The sequence below is a fragment of the Rousettus aegyptiacus genome, unplaced genomic scaffold (genome assembly GCF_014176215.1).
Source record: "Rousettus aegyptiacus isolate mRouAeg1 unplaced genomic scaffold, mRouAeg1.p scaffold_m13_p_8, whole genome shotgun sequence".
NCBI classification, from domain to species: Eukaryota; Metazoa; Chordata; class Mammalia; order Chiroptera; family Pteropodidae; genus Rousettus; species Rousettus aegyptiacus.
Window position 1 is genome coordinate 42,870,919 of NW_023416311.1, and position 20,016 is coordinate 42,890,934.

General features: G+C 31.7%; 1 protein-coding gene across 15 annotated transcripts in view; it reads right to left on the reverse strand.

Annotated features, from left to right (window-relative positions):
- The window catches only part of APC (APC regulator of WNT signaling pathway), a 124,811-nt gene that overhangs the window by 56,138 nt on the left and 48,657 nt on the right, over window positions 1-20,016 (reverse strand). For 7 of the 15 annotated variants that reach the window (XM_016147123.2, XM_016147102.2, XM_016147140.2 and 4 more), the window contains exons 2-5: window positions 11,898-12,050; window positions 6,936-7,020; window positions 5,610-5,811; window positions 1,318-1,426 (exon numbers count right to left, since the gene is read on the reverse strand). In XM_016147123.2, coding sequence (XP_016002609.2) covers window positions 1,318-1,426; window positions 5,610-5,811; window positions 6,936-7,020; window positions 11,898-12,032 — 531 coding nt within the window. In that variant the 5' untranslated portion in view covers window positions 12,033-12,050. Of the gene's footprint in view, window positions 1-1,317; window positions 1,427-5,609; window positions 5,812-6,935; window positions 7,021-11,897; window positions 12,051-20,016 lie in introns of those variants that run through there. The other 8 variants (XM_036226196.1, XM_016147113.2, XM_016147134.2 and 5 more) reach the window with 2 other exon arrangements.

Sequence of the window (20,016 nt, forward strand, 5' to 3'; positions counted from 1 at the left end):
ATTAAAAGTAAAATTTGTGAAATTAAAAAAAATTTATGAAATGCAAGCAATTTAAGTTGGCTAATGTTCCCAAATAACCCATAATAATGTCTTACATATTCCATTAAATAAACATATTTAATAAATTCATGAGAATAATTTAACAACTTTGTTTCAAATATTAACCAATTGCTATTGAGTTGTTATGTTTATCTTAGCCCTTTCCTGAACCTGACTGCATGCAGACAGTTGGTCTCTAAATTTTGTATATTTTAATAACCAAAGTGAATAGTGAACAAAACTACATTTTGGTATTTTTGTTTATAAGAGTAAAAATCCCACAAAACCCTCTTGAGTTCCTAAACCTTGTGTCTGCTAAGAACTCTCCAATAACTGTTTCATCATTTGTGTCTCTTTAATTCCCAGGAAGATGTTAAGGACATTGTTAGGAAGGGGGATCTTCTTTTCTCTCAAAATCCTGAATGACTGTCCTAGGGAATTGCGCACTTCAGCTTCTAGTTCTAGCTCCTGCTAGACAATGCTCACCCAGGAAATCTGGCATTACATGTTTTGGAAAAGGTTTTTCTTCTACCTATTTTTAGTTTTTGTTTATTATGTTCTCTCAAAAGTGTTATTAGGAAATGAAAAATCTAAACTAAGAGAGGAAGATATATTTTAAGTAGCTTATTATATATATATGTATTTAAAAATTATAAAAAATATTTATAAACAAGAGTTGAAATACGGTCTTGTTTGAAATTACATATGGTATCCCAGAAATTAAGATAGTTGACATGGAGAGACTGGGTAGGGAAGGAGACACTGATAGGATTAAATTCTTTTATTTACATAGTTATACTTTGTAAAACAAACACATTTTAGTACTTTCAAAAGGTTCTATGATCACGCCAAGAGCTAATGTCATTTATAACTGGAAAAAGACTCAAATTATCTTCAAATATATTTTTATTCAAAAACTGGCATGATTTCTGTGATATTTCAAAAAATAGATAGTAATAAATACTTCTACAGAATATGATTGACAATTCAATAGACAGAATAAAAAACCAGTTGCCTAGTTGAATCCTGAGTCCTTTAGGATTCAAACTCAATAGATTTTCCTAACTACAGACTTAAATATTTGCTTGAGCACAATGAAATCTTATTATCAGCAAAAATTCATTTAATATTATATATTCAAGTTTATAGTTGGATAAAACATATTTAGTTACAAATAACTGTAAATGTAGTTATCCTGGATTTTTAATGGATAATTTAGAAACTTCCAAAATTCAAGTTATTAAACTCTAAAGTAAGTCGTATTGTCAAGTTACTTACATTTTCAGTTAAAGGAAGACTATCTATTCTTTTAGTAAGATTCTGAAGTTGAGCATAATACCAGTCTTTTTCTTTTTCTTCTTTGTCAAGGTCAGCAAGAAGTAATGACCTGTTTTTTTAAAAAAAGTTAAGTTTACACAATGCAAATATAGTATATAACAGCAATTTTTATTAGCTGTTATTGTAAAGTTATCTTTTTTACACTAAAGTATTAATAATGAATAAATGAAAAACAGTGATTTTGGATTTTTGAAGATGACTTATAATATAATCATTAAAAGTTGAGTATAAAAAAAGTTGTTTTATTTATTTACCTAAATAGATGGTAATCATCCTTACTAGAATATTATTTACATTTCATGGAAGGCTTTGTCTTCACATTTCTTTACAGTTTAAGAATGTAATGATGGTTTACAGTAAAAACGTACAACTATAAAAAAACTCCAAATTAAAACAACAACAAAAAAGAATAAAGGAGTAAAGAACAGCAGTAATTATGCAGAAAATAAGCAGAGAGTATAGGAAGCCACTGCATTGGACACAAATGTATTTAGCTTCTCAGCAGTCAAAATAATAAAAAATGTATTGTCACTGAGTAATAAGAGAAGTTATTTTGAGGAAGAGAATTTTTCTTAGTTTGAAATTTAAAGATGAATTTATGTAATTACTGAAAAGCCCAATCAACGGTGTCCTCAATACAATTTACGTCAAGATACTTTATATCTGATCATTATAAACATAAATGCAAAATAAGAGTGGTACCAGGACAAAACTCACTTAGTACAAGAAATATATCCTTTCATGTGACTTTTTCTCCCAAAACTACCACTATTATCATTTTCTTGTTTATATATCCAGAAATATCCTATAAAATGCAAGGATATATGTGCATTCTTAAACATAAATAGTAGCATAAGTGTTGTCCTATATATATATTTTTTTCACTAAAAAACCCATCTTGGAGGTAATTTTATTTCAGAACATAGAGGTCCTACGTATTTTTGGCTAGCTTCATAGTATTCCATAGTTTTCATGAATCCAGGAAGGGATACACCATCACCAGTTCTTTTTGGAGGGCACTAAGGACCTTTCTAAAATCTTTTGCTATTATAAAGAACGCTGCACTGAATATCCTTACACACATCTTCATTTCACAAATGTGCAAGAATATATGTAAGATTGATTCTTAAGGTACGTAAATTTTTAACTTATTGCCCTTATTTTAGAGGCTATTTATGCACCTATTACCTTCACCAATGCAAATGTTTTATCAAACATTTTTAGGTTTTGCAAATCTAGGGTTTTTTCCCCTCCAAAAAATGGTCTACCATTATGGTTTTAATTTGACTTATTTTAGTATGAGTGACATTAAGCATTTTTTTCAAAAATCATTTGTATTTTATTTTCTGTGATTTTATTACTCATTTGTAGGGCCTCTTCTATGTTTACAGTGACAGCACTTTGCCAGTTACATGAGCTGCAAATATAATTTGTTTATCACTTGTCTTTTAACTTTGTTTATAATGTCTTGCCATGTAAAATTTTTTGATATTCTTGTAGTTGTATTTATGGATATTTCTATTATGGCTTCTGGAGTTTGCTCATAAACAGAGAGATGTTCCCCACTCTGATACTGTTACTTTAAAATCCTGTTTGATTATATCTTCTTGGAAAATATGTATGCATGCAAGAATGTGAAAGCTTCTATTCTTTTGAAATTTCCCTTCCCTTTACTGAGAAGCAATTTTAAAAATAAGAAATCAGCCTTCACTTTTGATGTGGTAATCTCAGTACTGAGGGAATTCATGATAAGCCCCTTATAATACAGCAACTTGGGAAGTGTGGACTAATGAGAAGCTGTTCCTTCCCTCCCATTTCTGATAATGGGAGAAAGTACTATAGAAAGCCCAAACCCCTTCCAAAAGCCAGGTACCACAATGAGCATAAAGATGAGATCTGATTCTATTTTTCAGCTTTCTCTGGTGAGGCCCTGCAAGACCTATCAGAACTAAAGCAGGGAAAAGAAAGGATAGATGATGAAATAAATAGGGTTATGAAATAAGAACTGGGTATTAAAAGAGCTTAAGTTGACAGGCCAATGTTAGCGATGATGGTAGAGCAAGGTTGGGAAGAACAGGGACAAGTTGTTATCTTTAAGGTTAAGATCAAACTGTGGTGAAATGTTCTGGGAAAGCCAAGGTTACAATGTCTTGAGCCGAAATGAAAATAAGTGGTTAAATGATACTAGGAGACTTTGTAACTCACATAACAGTGCTTAAGGCTCAGAAATGACCCAGAGGCAGGTCTTCAGGGTTTAGTGTACTAATGACTTATATAGTGATTATTGATAATTTTCTTCATCAAAATTCTTAGCATATTTCAGTACATAATTACTAAAAAAAAAATGTTTCTTCAGGTAAATCTCATGTCTTCTTAGTCCTCTAGTTAACTCAGAGTCACCTTAAAGAGCACAGCATATGTCTTAAGTATTCAATAAATATTTGTTAAATAAATTAACGCCTAGCATGACAATAAACATTTATTAAATGTTCTCTATAAGACATAGCACTAAGTACTTTTTAGAAATCTAATTTAATCCTCACATCATCCTATGAGGTACTTAATCTTATGCTCATTCTATAGAATGGAAAACTGAGGGTCAAAAAGGTAATAGAGCTATAGACTTGGGTGTGAATTCTAGTTTGACTACTTTCTGGCACTTGTGTGCAATACAGAAAATAAGAAAAAAAGAGACACAGAGAGAGTTAACATATGATGTAAGGGAGGTATAGAAAGAAAGAATAGAAAAAACAGAGGGGAGAACATCATCAAAGAAATAACATAACAGAATTATCAAAAGCTGAAGAAAACAAATTTCCAGATCCCAAGGGCGCAGTGAATATCCAGCATGATAACAGATACACCAAGGCATTCTAAAAGTTTAAAAGAGGAAAAATGATTGCTTAGAAAAGAATGAGAATCAGACTGGTATTAAATTTCTCATTAGCAACACTGATAACAAGAGGAAAATGAGTGGGAAACTAGACCTATCCATACTATCAACTAAGTGTGAGAGGAAAATAAAGGTACTGCAACAAAAGCAAAGACTCAATTTTTCTCCAACATAGTGAGAACCAAGAGAACATCAGATACATCAGAACTATATCCACAAATGCCCTTTCTCTCTCCCCTTTAATAAAATCAAGTCTTTATCTAAAAGTTCCTAGGAAAATGAGTATGCTCATATGTCCTTTGCATCTTAATTGTGCTCCAAGAGGATAAAAAGATGGGACATCATGGACCCTAGTTAGCCTCTTATTTTTTAGCACAGTATTTCCTACACCATCAGAGAGAAATAGTCCAGGTTCAAGGTACAAAATAGTTGTATGACCCTAAAGAAAAAAGAAAGTTTAACAATACTTCTGGCCCAGGTGATTATTCTTATTTTAGACGAACACACCTAAAACCAGAGAGAGAAAGCAGTAAATGGTCTTTTGCTTTTCAGTGAGATATGCTGGGCATTTTCTAAATGTTAACAGTCAATTCTAATAGCTCTACAGGGTGGAACCAAATCTCTATTTTACAGAAAAAAACAAAATTTAATTACTTGACCTAGGTCCCAGAGTTAATATGTAACATTTTATACATGTTAACATTTCCTGAATGGTTTCGTTCATGCATTAAGTAATTTATAATCTTTTAGGAGACATAAAATACTTAAAGCTCTTGAAAATGATAATTATAAATATGAAGATACATATAGACACATCTACATATTAACTGCAGAAAGAGAAGAATATATTAACTGTAAGAAAGCAGAACTCACTCCACAATGTTTTTTTGACACTGAAATTATAAATTAAGAAATGTTTCATTTATGGCACTTGTAACAAGGCTTCCATAATGGAAACTGTCACCTTATACCAGACCTAATAGCTACTTTAGTTCAAAAGATAACCAGAAATGCAATTAAAAATCAGGTATATATTTTAACCAGACATAGAGATTGTGATCATTTGTAGTACCCAATGTACAAAGCATTTGAAGTACTTAAGTGACAAAATAAAGTTTTATAATCTCAAGAAATTGCCTCCTTTACATTTTTAGATTTAGTACAGGGACCATGAGTAACATACTATCTTTGAGTTAATAAATGCAAACTGCTCTCAGAGTATTAGCAGTCATCCATGATGTATGCTTCAGAATTCGTATCTTGTACTACAAAATGACAAAATAATAGCAAATACTGGAGCACATAAGTCAATGTTTGCTAATTAATGAAAAAAAGTTACCTCTCTTTCTCAAGTTCTTCTAAATAACCGGTATTTTCTCTGCTTCCATTTACAAACCCTCTTCTTGGAAATGAACCCATAGGTACAGGACTGCACTCTCCTGAACGACTCGATACAGATCCTTCACGGCTTCCATAAGAACGGAGGGACATTTTTGACCGTAGTTTCACTCCAGGAAAATTACTGCTATCTAAGTTAAGCTCTAAATAAAATAGAGATAAGTTTTCATATAACAACTGCTTTAAGTAGTCTAAACTATTGCTGATACATCTATGCTGTTTTAAAAGGGAAATCTTAGGTTCATATTTTAGCCTTCAATTTTAATATATTTTATAATATGACTGAAAATATTTTATAAGTATTACATAAAGCCTGTAAGAGTACTAAATTCTGGCAGCTACTAAGCAGCCAATTTATGCAGGGAGCAGAGAAAATCCTTATCACAAATACTAATACTCAGAGAAATTCACCAACTCCAGATTTTAGGTAAATATTAGGTAAGAGAGACAATGAGGAAAAGAATCCTGAAGAAAAAAAAAAAACAAAAAAACAGAAAATGGCCAATCCTCAATGAGGCTGGCTCTCTGAGGGCTTGCCAAAAAGAAGTGTACTGGAGCGCTGACTGCATAAAATGACACACTTCTTGGTTCAGAAGCTTACAACTCTAAATTTCTAAAAGAGGAAACCACGAATATATGTGATCGAATAAATAATTATTTAGAAATAGAATGGCTAAACTTTCCCTCTAAAGTCTGCTCGAGCCAGGGGGAAAAAAGAAGTATGTTAAAGGAAAATAAGACAGAATGTGTAATACAACTGGAGACCCAAAGGTAATTTCTCTGCCTGGCTTCAATTATAATTAAGCACTTTACTGATTGATATTGAAATTTTTATGCAATAAAATGATATTCTTTTAAAATTCTGCTAAAAATGGTTTACAATTAGCTTATGTATGTGAGAAGATAAAGCGTTTCTATCCTAGATGCAACAGAGAAGGACACTACTTCAAATGAGGCAATGGGCCCAGTCTGTGGCACAGAGCTTATTAAAGGCCTATTTAGTGACTGGCAGAACAACAGTGAGCTAAGCTGCAAATTATCAAGTTTGTTCGAAGACAGTGAAATGTTTAACTGAAGAAACAACAAGCGAATAGACTTTTTACATATTTGTACTTTAATAATTACATTCTAATGGTTAAAGCTGTTAAACCAAGCAAACGGATACTAAAGCAACACCCTAATCAAGAGAAGCAATACTTGAATACACAGACATAAAGTTGACACACAAAACTTAAAAATATTTTAAGATATTTTGAAACAAATCTACCTTTGAGACGCTCTAATAAATCAATTTGTCCAGAAGATGTCATAGCTTCATCTTCAATACTTCCTTGCAGTTGTTTAAGTACTTCCTGTCAAAAAAAAATATATAACATGGGAACATGATGAAATTCTTAAAAATTCCTTGAGGACATGATTCTAAGTTTCTTGGCTCTTAGCCAGTGCCAAGGAAAAATATTATTTCAGGTCAATATGAAAACATATCACAAGTTGTGAAGCACTCTACATATATTACCTATTGTTAATTAATCTCCACAATAATAATGATATTCTGGTGACTACTACAAATCTCCTTGCAAGATACTATATGGAACACTTAAAATACATTATCTCTAACTTTTAAAACTATTCAACAAGGTGGGTTATTCTCATGTTCAGATCAATCAACTGAGACTGAAAGACCTGAACAAGCTATTGAACAACAAATTTATACAGGGAGCAGAGGAAATCCTTATCACAAATGCTGATGCTCAGAGAAATTCACTGACTCCTAGGTAAATGTATAGGAAGGAGAGAGAATAAGTAGAAGAATCCTGAAGAAAAAAATAATCAGAAAACAAGCCTCAATGACGCTCAGTTGACAGTTATGTATTTATAATTAACGTCTCTTAAGCTTGTACCAACATGACCATGAAAAACATCAAATTAACACATTATAATAGGCTGCTTTATTTAATATCCTACTATTCAATCTTTTATATACCACATTTAAGTATATTCTAGTATACTGATTTATATTCAGCAGATAGGTTATATGTGCTTATTGTCTGTCTTTTGATGCTATTATTTCTTTCCCATCTAAATTTTTCTCTTGATTTGATTCGCCGAGTTCCTTAATTATGTCTCTCATCCAAATTAAAACTGAAAATATTACAGGGTTCTGTGTCCTCACCCTTTAGTCTACACAGCTCCAAAATCTGACATTTATCTTTAAAGGAAAATGAATTGTGTTTGATACAGGTCTCTTCTCTCTAGCAGCTCTGTGTGTCTCAAGCATTGTAAGATTATGGGATATTTTACTTTGCCTTCCAGCTCACCCTTATTTTCAGGTAGTATCTGACTCCTTAGCCCTAAAGTTCTACCCCTTGAAGGTTGCGAGCTTAAGTCTTTAACTTCCTATGCCAAAAAGTTCAACATTCAACAAATGTCTTGAGTAGGAGATGTGTGAAAGTAATGTGTCTCTTTTATATAAGCAGGACAAAGTAACATTCTGCCTTCCTAGTCTGTTCTTAGCATCCTTTACCACAAAGATCTGGCCAATGTCCCACTGGGAAAACTACCCATAGAGCCCCTCTAAATGTCACACTTCACATCTGCCAACATGTTTGTCAAGACCATCAATAGTTTATTTCCTCTAGTGGAGTCCTTCTGCTTGTTCCAATGATGATATTACGTCTGTACCCAGAATCGACAAATATCCCTGGGGAAGAAAATCACCAGAGATCTCGGCTCATCTAGAAAGGGCTCTTTCCTCTTTGGAATTTTAGATAATACAGTCTTTGATGCTTCCACGGTTCTCCAATGTCTTTGAAAGTATGGTTTTTGTGTGTTAACCAATGTTTTATAGTTGCTGCAGTAGGACTGATCACCTGGGCTGCATAACACATATACCTAAAAGAAGTCATCCTCAATTTCATAGTTTTTAAAAGAAAATATAGTACAACTGACAAAGCAATTACAAATAAAATATTTCAAAAAGTGCTTTGAGAAATGTCAGCTGTTGAAATCAATATGTAATTTTGAAGGACACAATATTCATTTGAATTTAAAGCTTCTGGAAGCTTGGTTTTTAAAAATTAATTACATTATACAATCAAACATTATTCTTAAAACCATTTTAAGATTTTAAAAACATCACAGAAATATTGTTTAGCGACAAAATATGCTATGGTAACATCAGAGAATATAAAATATTTATCAGTGAGCAACTATCATTTCATGAGGGTTGCTACCTAAGCCGATTCTGTTTTTCTCAATACTTCACAGTTACAACTTCATTCATTACCAAAGACAGGTACACTTGATAATTAAATCTCCAAAATAAATTATAAAATATGTCAATCTGAATTTTTATTTCTCATTTTTTCCTTACACTGTGAAAAGATATTTTACATGTATACGGTTTTACAGTTCACAGTACAATTTGTAAACATTTCATTTTGTCAAAATACAACAAAAATACAAATGGTTCCTTAATAATTTGCCTACATGACCATAATTATCATGTTGCTATGCTCAGCATTTGAAATCAATCAAGTTGAGTTTTACCCCTGGAGTAAAAAATACAGCACATGAAAGTTATAATTTCTGCATTTATCTAATTCCGGGTTAGCTAAATCCTGTGAAATCTCTATTTTACCTTATTAATTTTTATTACAGAAAATGTCAAACATATACATAAGTATAAAGAACATAACAAACTCCCATGTATCCTCACATCCTGCTTTAATAAGTATCAACTCATAGTCTTGTTTCATCTACATTCATACCCACTTCCTCCATTTCCCCACCTCTACCCAGATTTATTACGAAAACAAATCTCCGACATTATACCATTTCTTCTGTAAATATTTCAATATATATACTTAAAGATTCCTTCTAAACACAACCACAATGCCACCATTGCACCTAAAAGAAAAACATTTCCTCGATATTCTCAAATACAGTGTTCACATTTCCCTGTTGTATATCTATTTTGCTGAATGTCACACACATAAAAATATTTTTATAGTTTGTATCAATGCTATGTAATCGACAGCAAAGCAGTATTCTCTTTTGCCACTAGATGGTATTACTGTATAAACTGCAGGAATTCTTAAATGATCTGGTTGAAGGAGATACACCTTGCTTTTCTTTGGGGTTAATACTATACTGATTATGTATGCTAAAGTCTAATAAGTGATTTGGGGGGCGGGGTGTGGAAATAAACATTGTTTTGGATAAACTTCATTCCAAGGCAGAAGTTCCAGTGTTTCCAAGTGTTTTTTCACAAACTGATATCCTAAGCGAAAATAAACAATTCATGTTCCTGCTCTTTAACAGCTTAAAGCCTCCTGAGGAAAAGTTACACAAATAATTTCGTTATAAGGTTGTAATTGCTATGATACCAATGCCCAATCCTAAAGAAATATGTTAATGGTTAACAAGGATGTCTGTAGAAAAACATGTTGAATAATTATCAATTCATCATTGAATTCAGATATATCTTAAATGTCAATATTCATGACGCATATTATGAACATTGTAAATTATGAATAATGTATATTATGAATATACCTGGGTAAGTGGTCAACTTGATATTCCACTTTAGAATTTTAAGGGTTTGAATTTATTATTATTCTGAGAGACATTCCACTTCAGCATGGAGATGGATCTAAGGATAAGTTAAAATGTATCCCAAAAATGAATTTTGAATTTGCTCAAGTAGTTACACACAAACTTAAAAAGTCACCTCAGAGTTCTATATTACAAAACAGACATCCAGATAGGCTTACCAGGAGTTCTCTGCAAAATAAACCTCTAAAGTAGATGGAAGAATAGTTTTACTGGGAATTTTTAATTTTGTATCTTTAAAACATTTAAAAACACATGCCATGTACAATTTTAGATATATTGTATGGATAAGTGTTAAAATGTCAAACTATTCTTTTATAATCTGTTAAGTAATTGGGCTGTATCTAAGGCCACCCATAGTTCATGGTAAGAAAAGTGTTTATAGTATTTCTTATTTGTAAAAGGATTTGAGGTAGATACTTTGAATATCTGTCATTGCTGAGAAGTTTTTACCATAGAAATAGGCAATCAGAATAGAAAATATTTACAGATAGATAGGTCGGGAGGAAGGCAGGTAGGTAGGTAGATATAAAGATAGACAGATAAATAGAAAGAATAGTACATATGAATAAAAAGGTTGAACTGTTTTGAGATAGTGATTAAAGGGTAAAAGGGGAACGAATATAGTTCAGTGATAGAGAGAAGCTTGAAGAATAAGAGAGTCCTCAGAATGGATAGAAAAAGAACTCAGAATAGAAAATGAATAAGAAATAGGATTAGTGAACAGACAGGTAGAACAGAGTCAAGAACACAGATGTTAAAATAGCCTAGGATCAGAGACAACACAAAGCCGGAAGAATTTTTTTTAAAGGGAAGGACGTAACAGTTTTGTTGATGATCTCCAATTCTATAGTTATTAAATTCAGTGAGAAGAGAATGAACCTACGTAATTGGAAATTAAAACAACTAAAGTTTTAACTTCTATTATTTTGAAATTAGAACATATTTTCCCCACTGCGGACTGAATATTTTATAGCTCTTCTTGGAGGTTATCATAGCTTTTTAATGCGATTTGGCAAACCGACTGTAGGTCTTGAAGGTACCATGGAAATCATCTAGGCTAATTCAATACCCGTATTAACCAAATAAGGCAACTTAAGTCCAAAAGGGGACTCAAAGGTGATGTAGCTCAGCTCGTGGCAACACCAGGAATAGGACCAGGTATTGACTTTCATCATGACTCTTCACACTAGGGCACCCTGAATTTCTTCATCATCTAACAATGCAGCACTTAAGTGATGACAAGATCTGAGAGAGTTGGGGAGAAAGGCTGTATTTAATAATTGCGATGTATTTTAAAACTGTGAAACTAGTTTCTAAGAATTACATAAAACACCTGGTCTCAGTATAGTGATGCTGAAGTTGGTCTCTTATTTTTAAGCTTAAAAATAATTAAGAACTAAGTAACTAGTCACTGAGGTTTTACACTTATTTTCTTTGTATGATTCACTGAATGAATTCAATACATTTTATTTAAATGTGTTAAAAAGTTTACATGTCACTGCTTAACTTAAAATAACACTTTTAAATAAGTGAAGTGTCTAACTACAAGTTTGTAAGAGGGAATACTGAATAAAAATGGGTAAACTACAATTAAAAGTCACAGTCTTGATACCTTCATATTAGATGCCTCAGTTTCCAGTTTTGTAAGATGATTGGAATTATCTTCTAGCTCTTGTCGAAGATTTGAGTTCTCCATCTTCAGTGCCTCAACTTGCTTTAACAACTGATCATATGAAGCTGCAGCCATCCTTGGCTACCCTTGGACCTATAAGGTTAAAAAGGATTTTGAAATTCACTACTAAAAAATATAGTGGCTGCTTGTTTACAAAGAAAGGGATAAAGAAACAAAACTCTTGAGACATTTAATAAGAAGAATAGTGTTAATATGCTAGTTTCTGTCTCAAAACAATATTGTTTAAGTAGCAGCATCTTTCTAAGAGGATGAAACACTGGGTCTTAGTTGAAGACGAACAAGACTAGAACAGAAGAGAACTTCAGTAGTAATTGAATACAGCTGCCTTTTCACAGTGAATAAAATTTCTATCGGGTTAGAAGATATTTTACCTGGTCTAACAGGCAAAATTTAGGAAATGTAATTAATGATAAGGAAGTTATTTATATGAGAAGTATTAATTTATTTCTGGACTTTGTTGCATAGTTACAAAATTTTAGCCAGAATTGATTAATAAAATTAGGAGGTGCATTCCATCACACTTCATTTCATGAAAGACTAGTCTTAAACATCACCCATGGGGAAGTAGTCCTGAAGTTTCAAGGCGGCCTCATTAAAAGGCAGTCATTTAACAAAATGGACACAAAGGAGAGTATTACATTGAGAGTTCAAATCTTTCTGATAGAAAGATAAGAATTATTAATATAAAGTTTTATTATATTTATTCGAAAGGATGAATATAATAGGCCATGCCATGGCATATGAGATCTTGGAACCCATTGTCCTCAGATTGAGGCTGAAAGACACTTAAAGAAAGTAGATGATTTTAGGAGTAGATATTGTCAGAGAAATGAAACAGTTAATTATATGATTGTAAAAGAAGAGGGGAGAAAAGAAAGACATAGAAGATAGTCAGGTAATAAGAAGTCCTTGGTATGAAGATTTATAGAATGCTAGGAGTAATATTAAGACTAACTAAATTCAGAAGACCCAGGTTCTCTTTTTAGTTTAATCCAAACTCACTTTGGAATAAATATAATTCTGCCTATTTTGATTTTTTTAAGAGCTAAAAAGTATTACAAAGTTTGTACTTAAGCAATATTTAAAGATCTTGAAATAAAAAATGCTTCTGTAATAAAATCCACTATACAAGATAGGGCAGACGGGTAATAACACTGGCTAGTCATGACTATGTTGGAGTTCAGCAACTGGAGGACTCCAAACAAGGGATATCAAGGAACTCAGGTCTAATCAGTTCTCCAATGGCTATGACTAGCCATTGTCATAATAAACCTGGTACAACTCATTGTCAGTTGAAGAGAGATCTCGGAGGTGGGGACCACTCTTTATGACTGAAAAGAGGGAGCGCTAGATTCGTATATGAAGACTTAGGTCTTAATTTTAGGCTTGGTCACGGTTTAACCTTTGCCCCTTCATTCTACCATTTGTAAAATGAATGTGTACTACCTGCTCTAATATAATTTACAGGGATAAGGTTAGAATTAATTAACAAAAGGCGGGATGAAAAATAAAGGTGCTATGTAAATATGTCGTATTAATGAAAATACACATGTAACATAACTTCCTTACTAAGACTTTTGTTGAGTTACTGTTATAATCCCTGTCCCCCAACAAATAAACAAGAGATGAAGAAATAACTGACCTTCTTGAAAAGGACAGAGGAGACATCTCGAAAATGAAGAAGTTTATAGGTGTGATAATTTTTCTGTTTTACATCATATCATTGATATGTAAGTATGGAAAGATACAGCACATTAAAAACCATGTGAAAGAGGTGGAAATCTGACAGAATTTAATAATGTAAGCCCTAAAATTCTTTATTTCAAACAAAATTTTAACAGGTAATTTTGCACTAAAGTAATAAAATAAAGAGGAAAGGCAGTAACACAAGAGACAGGTATAGATAAGACATACAGGTTTATAACCTTACACAATCACAAGATGAGCCAGATGGACAGGAGGAGCAGAGACTATTAGAAGTGCTCTTTATTGGAGGGGAAAAAAAATATTCAATCCTTCGGATGGTTAATTAAAACACTGTATCATCTTTCTTCCCCCTCCAGAATGACAATCATTAAAATCATTTTTGCAGAAAACACAGTGTTTCATATAATTCTATGAGAAAAATAAGATGTAATACTCCACCCTATATCCTTTTAGGATATTGTAACCATCCCTCTCTAACTAAAAATTGCTTTATGTGAAATCTGAGAAATCATAAATTTACTCTGAAAAGTTTTTTATATAATCACAAGAATTTCATACCACATATATCTTAACTGCAAGTCACTCAACAACATTTTAAAAAGTCAAGATTTATCTCATGAAATGAGGAAAACCTCTGAATCTTTCACTTTACTGACAATATGCAAACAGCTCAATTTGTTTTTCTGTAGAAAGATGCCTATTAAAGGTATCCCTATCCCATAAGAGTTGGGTTAAGGAAAAGAAAGCAAAAGGGCTGTTATCTGTGTAGACTTTTATCTATATGTTCACTGGAAAACAATTTTACAAGTGTCCCAAGAAATTAATGCAAAGATACAGAAAGTTTAGGCAGGCAAGGGATACTCAGTTATAATTAACTGTGGAAGATTCATTATTACTAATTTAAGAAGTTTGAGATCACTTTTTAAAAATTAGTGGAGCTGCTTTTATTGTTTTAATGAATAATGATAATAAAAATGTATTTGTCGGTACTGTTAGATGGTGACGAAATAAGAGAATACCAACAGAAAGAAGAAACCAAAAGAATCATAAAAGACTACTTTGCTCCACTCTATGCTAATAAATTAAAAAATCTAAATGAAATAACTTACTAGAAAATGTAATGTATCAAAACTGACTCCCCAAAATGGAAAATCTAAAATTTACAATAAAAAAATTACTATTAGAAAATTGATATCATTCAACATACTAATAAGGGCTACAAAGAGGAAAAAATAGGATCATACCAAAAGACAAGACATTTTATAAATTCGATGTCCATTCTTGTTGAAAATACTGAATACAGACAAACATTCTTCAACATGATATATATCAGTCCTAAAGTCAGCACCATACTCAACTTGGAAACACTAGGTATATTCCTAAAGTTAGGAAAAGCCCATTTTTACCACTCTATTACTTAAAATACTAGTCGACAAAATTAAATATTACTATAAGACAATTTAGTAATGTAGTATAGTGCAAAATATACAGAAATGTTTCATTTACATGTATAAAGAGAAACCAGGTACGTGATGGAAGGAAAGATCTCATTTACAATAAAAAATAAAATAATAAAATACTTAGGCATAAACTGAACAAAATATCTAAAACACATATGAGGAAAACTGTGAAACACTTCTGAATGACACAAAGGTAGACTTCAACAAATGGAAAGACACACCTTGCTCATATATATTAAGATTCAGTGTCATAAAGATGTCATTTCTCCCTAAGTTAATTTATAAATTTTACGGTCCCGATAAAAATACTACATAAGGTTTGTTTTTATTTTGTTTTTTGTTTTTTTTTTTGCAGGTAGACAATAGAAAAAAAGAAAACAAAATAGAAAAATATGAAACAAGGAGAGGAGAAGAGTAGACCTACCACATATTAAAATACTGTATGAAGCCTTTATAAGTAAAACAATGTGTAAGTAATAACTGTATTACACCAATAGGTTAATTTCTTAGTTTTGATCATTGTACTATGAATATATAAGATGCTTACATTTGGGGAAGCTAGGTGAAGGGTATATGGGAACTCTCTGTACCATTTTCCAACTCTTTTATAAGTCCGGTTATTTAAAAATAAAAAGTTTTTAAAAGCTATGATATTGTCATATGAATAGATCAACCATTGGAACACAATAAAAAAACAGAAGTAAACATATGTAAATCTGGTAATGATAAAGGTAGCATTCAAATACATGTGAAAAGATGGATTTTAAATAAATGGCATTGGGAAACAGGATAGCCAAGAGGAAGAAGATAAAATTACATCTATTCTTCATACTATATACTAGGATAAATTGAGAAAGAAAAAAAGGTTTAAGTGTTTAAAAACATGATATAGCATTAAATTACAGAAAGTTTAGTTTTTAAATTGAAAGTATATAAATGGAATATACTTTCTTCCAAGGAGGGTGTTATGGAGCAAGAAACATTTAACTTTAATATATAAAAGGGTATACGGCACATGGAGGGCCAATAGGAGTTTTCTGAAGTGATGATGTCTGTCATTAGACTAGGAGTATGGAATGGATTACTTAGGATAAATAAATAGGAAGAACCCATGCGGTGGAACACTGACATTGAAAAGAATTTGATGTAAAAATAAAACAAAACCCCCCAAAAAAGGTAAAACACACACACACAAAAGGAAAGTTCTGATCACTGTATCTCATATGGTCCATACTGTCCTGGTAAAAAATAAAATTGTATAAAGATTTAAAAAATGTTATCCAAAGGCTATAGTATAAAACAGTCATTGCCTCTGGAAAAAAGGTCTGAGGTCTGTGGAGGAGCCTTCTTCATTACATACTCTTTTGTAGAGTTTGAAGGTCAAAACAAAAAGTTGGTTCTTTGAAAAGACTAAATATAATGAGAGAGAGAGAGAGAGAGAGAGAGAGAGAGAGAGAGAGAGAGAGAGAAGCCCAAACATATAAAATAAATGAAATTCTAAAGTTGAGGTTGTGATTCAAGAATAAATAGAAAAGCTAATAGTTTCATAACTATTGAAAAACTGAAGCAGTATTTTCCCTCTCCCCCTCCCAACACTAGAAAACCACCAAATTCAAATGGTTTTACAGACAGTTTTTACCAAAATTTAAAAAACAAATCATTCAAACCTTATACAAACTTCTCCAGGAAGAAAAATATAGGAAATATTTTCCCAATGCATTTGATGCCAATATAATTGCTATATAAAAGTCAAAGGTAGTGTGAAAAAGAATTATAGGCCAATATTATTCATGAATACTGACAGGAAAATCCTAAATAAAATATCAGAAAATAGCATATAATAGTATACATTAAAGAACTACAACAGTTTAGCTGACTTTATTCCAGAAATGCAAGGATAGTTTAACACTAGATCATTTATGTGTCATCACAACATTAAAACATTAAAGGACAAAAACCATATGGTCATCTCAATAGGTAAATCAGTAAATACTCATTAATGTTAGAGGCTTTCTTCTCAAAATCAAGAACAAGATGAGGATGTTTACTATTACCAGTTTTAGTCAACATACTTTTGAAAGTCCTAATTAGCACAATATTTAAAAAGGAAAGGATAATGATTGGAAAAGAAGAAACAAAACAGAAAAAGCTTAAGAAATTTGAAAATCTAACTAGTTTGTTAGATAAAAAAATCAACATACAAAAAAGTTTTTAATTCCAAGCAGAATGTATCTTACCCATTTTTAATTCTTTTCTCTTTAACAATCAAGCCCTTATCTTACATTCTACTTCTCTTTCTCCTCTCTATTGAGGACCCAATTCAGTTTCCTATCTGCTATATTTTTTCCCCACCTTGCCCTTTCCTTACATTTGATAAATAGCTACATACATTGGCTGAACTCATCCAAGCCCATTTCAAGTGAAGGTAAGTTCCACAATGGCCACCAAAATTATGTGAAGTGGGGTTTGGCTAATATTTTATGCAAGCATCAGATAATAAGGCTTTATGGCCATATGATTTCTATTGCAACTATTTGACTTTGTTGCTGTAGCACAAAAACAGATACAGAGAATACATAAATAAATGAGCAAGGCCTGCTCCAATAAAACCTAGCTTACATGAACAGCGGCGTTTTGCTGAACCCTGGCTCAGAGCATGAATTACCAATCTTGGTTTTCAAATACCACAAAGCAGCCCAAATAATTTCAAAGGCTATTGGGAAATTCTCAAAATTAGTATTTTTCACTTTTAAATAATAGGAAGTAACCTGCCATGTTGGAAAGGAAAGAGAACTAGGAAGTCTTAAGGTTTCTGTTTCTTTTTCAGCAATCATTTTTATTTTCTGTGATTTTTTTCACCTTCCAGAATTTTGTTGCAATCTTGATTTGGCTTCCTCTCACTCTATGGCATTACAAGCACGTATCTTAAAAAAAAACTTTTTTTTTTTTTTTACTATTACTTTGAATGGGGCCTTAGGAGAAAGAAGTGGTAAATGTGAGTGATTAATTCACTAGCTTGCATCAGAAATTCTGTTTTTACATTAAGATTTTTGATTCATATAGAATTTTAATTTTTTTATATGGTATGAGTGCAGTGGTTTTTCACATGGATAACCAATTACATCAACTATTTATTAAACAAACCATATTCTACCGCTGAATGGAAATGTTATCTCTTATCATATGCTACATTCTCATATATCCTTAGAACTTAACTGCATTACATTTACATTAATTTGTGACATTACATTTTTATGATACTAAATCTTATCTCTCTGTGTCATGAATAATTAAGGTCCTATAATCAAATTTTCCAGTCTCCTCATTCCCCCAAGGAAAGGTCCTATGCCTTTTGTATAAAATTTATTTCTGGGTTTTTTGTTGTTCGGTTTGCAGTATCATACCAGATACTGCTAGTACAGATAAAAACTACTAATTTTATTAATACATACCTCTCTTGCTTCCACCTAATCAAACTATCCTATGAATTCTAATAGTTTTTCTTATAGATTTTCTGGGTATGCAATCACACTAATCTGTAAGTAAAGATAATTGTGTCTCTTCTTTCCCAATATTTATATCTCATTTATTTTTCTTGTCTTGTTAGCTTAAAACTTCAAAATAATTTTGAATAATAGTGACCAATAGAAATGGTTTAGTGTTTCACCATTTAATAGTCCTACTCTTAGATTTCAGTAACTATTTTTAACATGTTTGGGTATTTTCCTTTTATTTTAAATTTCTCCTTAGGAGTGGCTTCTAAATGCTTTTACAGCACCTTTTGATATAACATATAACCATATTTTCTCATTTTGATCCAGCCTCCATGCTTGCAATAAATCCTATCTGTTCATGGTTTTTTTTTTACTAGTTTGTTCATTTTTCAATATTTCATGTGGAATTCTTATGAGAAATCAATATGTAGTTCAAAATTTTTACAGTATTTCAAAATAAAGCTCTGCATAAGTTTATGTTAAGTTTATAAAATAAATTGGTAGGATGTTTCTCATCTTAATTTTATATAGTCTAGAATAGTTTGAATAATAACATCTATTCTTTGAAAGTCAGCTAGAATTTAGATCAGAAGGTATTCTTTTACAGAAGAGATTTATAAGTATTTTGAAATTTCTTCTGTGGTTAAGTCTTTTCATGTTTTCTTCACCTTCTTGTACTGATTTGATTAATAGTTCACCAGTAAATTAGCCATTCCCTGTCCAAGTGTATTACCACAGAGTTGTGTATATTGTCTTATTTAAAAATTTGTCTCCTTTCCCATTCATGTTCTCTTTTGTTCTGTCTTTTGCTGTTATCAGGTTTTGTAGGGTTTTATTTATTTTACTGATCTTTACCAAAAAATGAACTACTGGTATACATAGCTTTTCCATTACTGTTTCCTATTTTATTCATTTCTGTGTTTATCTTTATTAATTATATCTCCTCTTATTTTCCATTGGTTTATTTTGTTCTTTATTAACTATTTCCTAATTCATTATACTTTGGTGAGTTTTGTTTACTCACCTTTAAGACAAAAGTTTATATCTAATACTTAGCACCTGTAATTCCCATAAAGCTTTACTCAGTGACAGCCACAAAAAGATAAATATGTGCAAGAAAAACAGAAACAGTGCTTATCAGCCATGAAGCACTGAACAGAATAAAAGGGCACAAATTCAGAGTATGTCCAAGATGTCTTTTCCATTAAAAAAGTAAGGTGACGGATTTCTCTCTGTGGCTATACAATTCAAAACAACAAATATTTGAGAACTTATTACTCACAAGACACCATGCAAATATTGTAAGGAGGCTTTGTGGGTTGAATTGTGTTACCCCACAAAATATGTTGGGTCACAGGTAGCTAATCCCTGGTACCT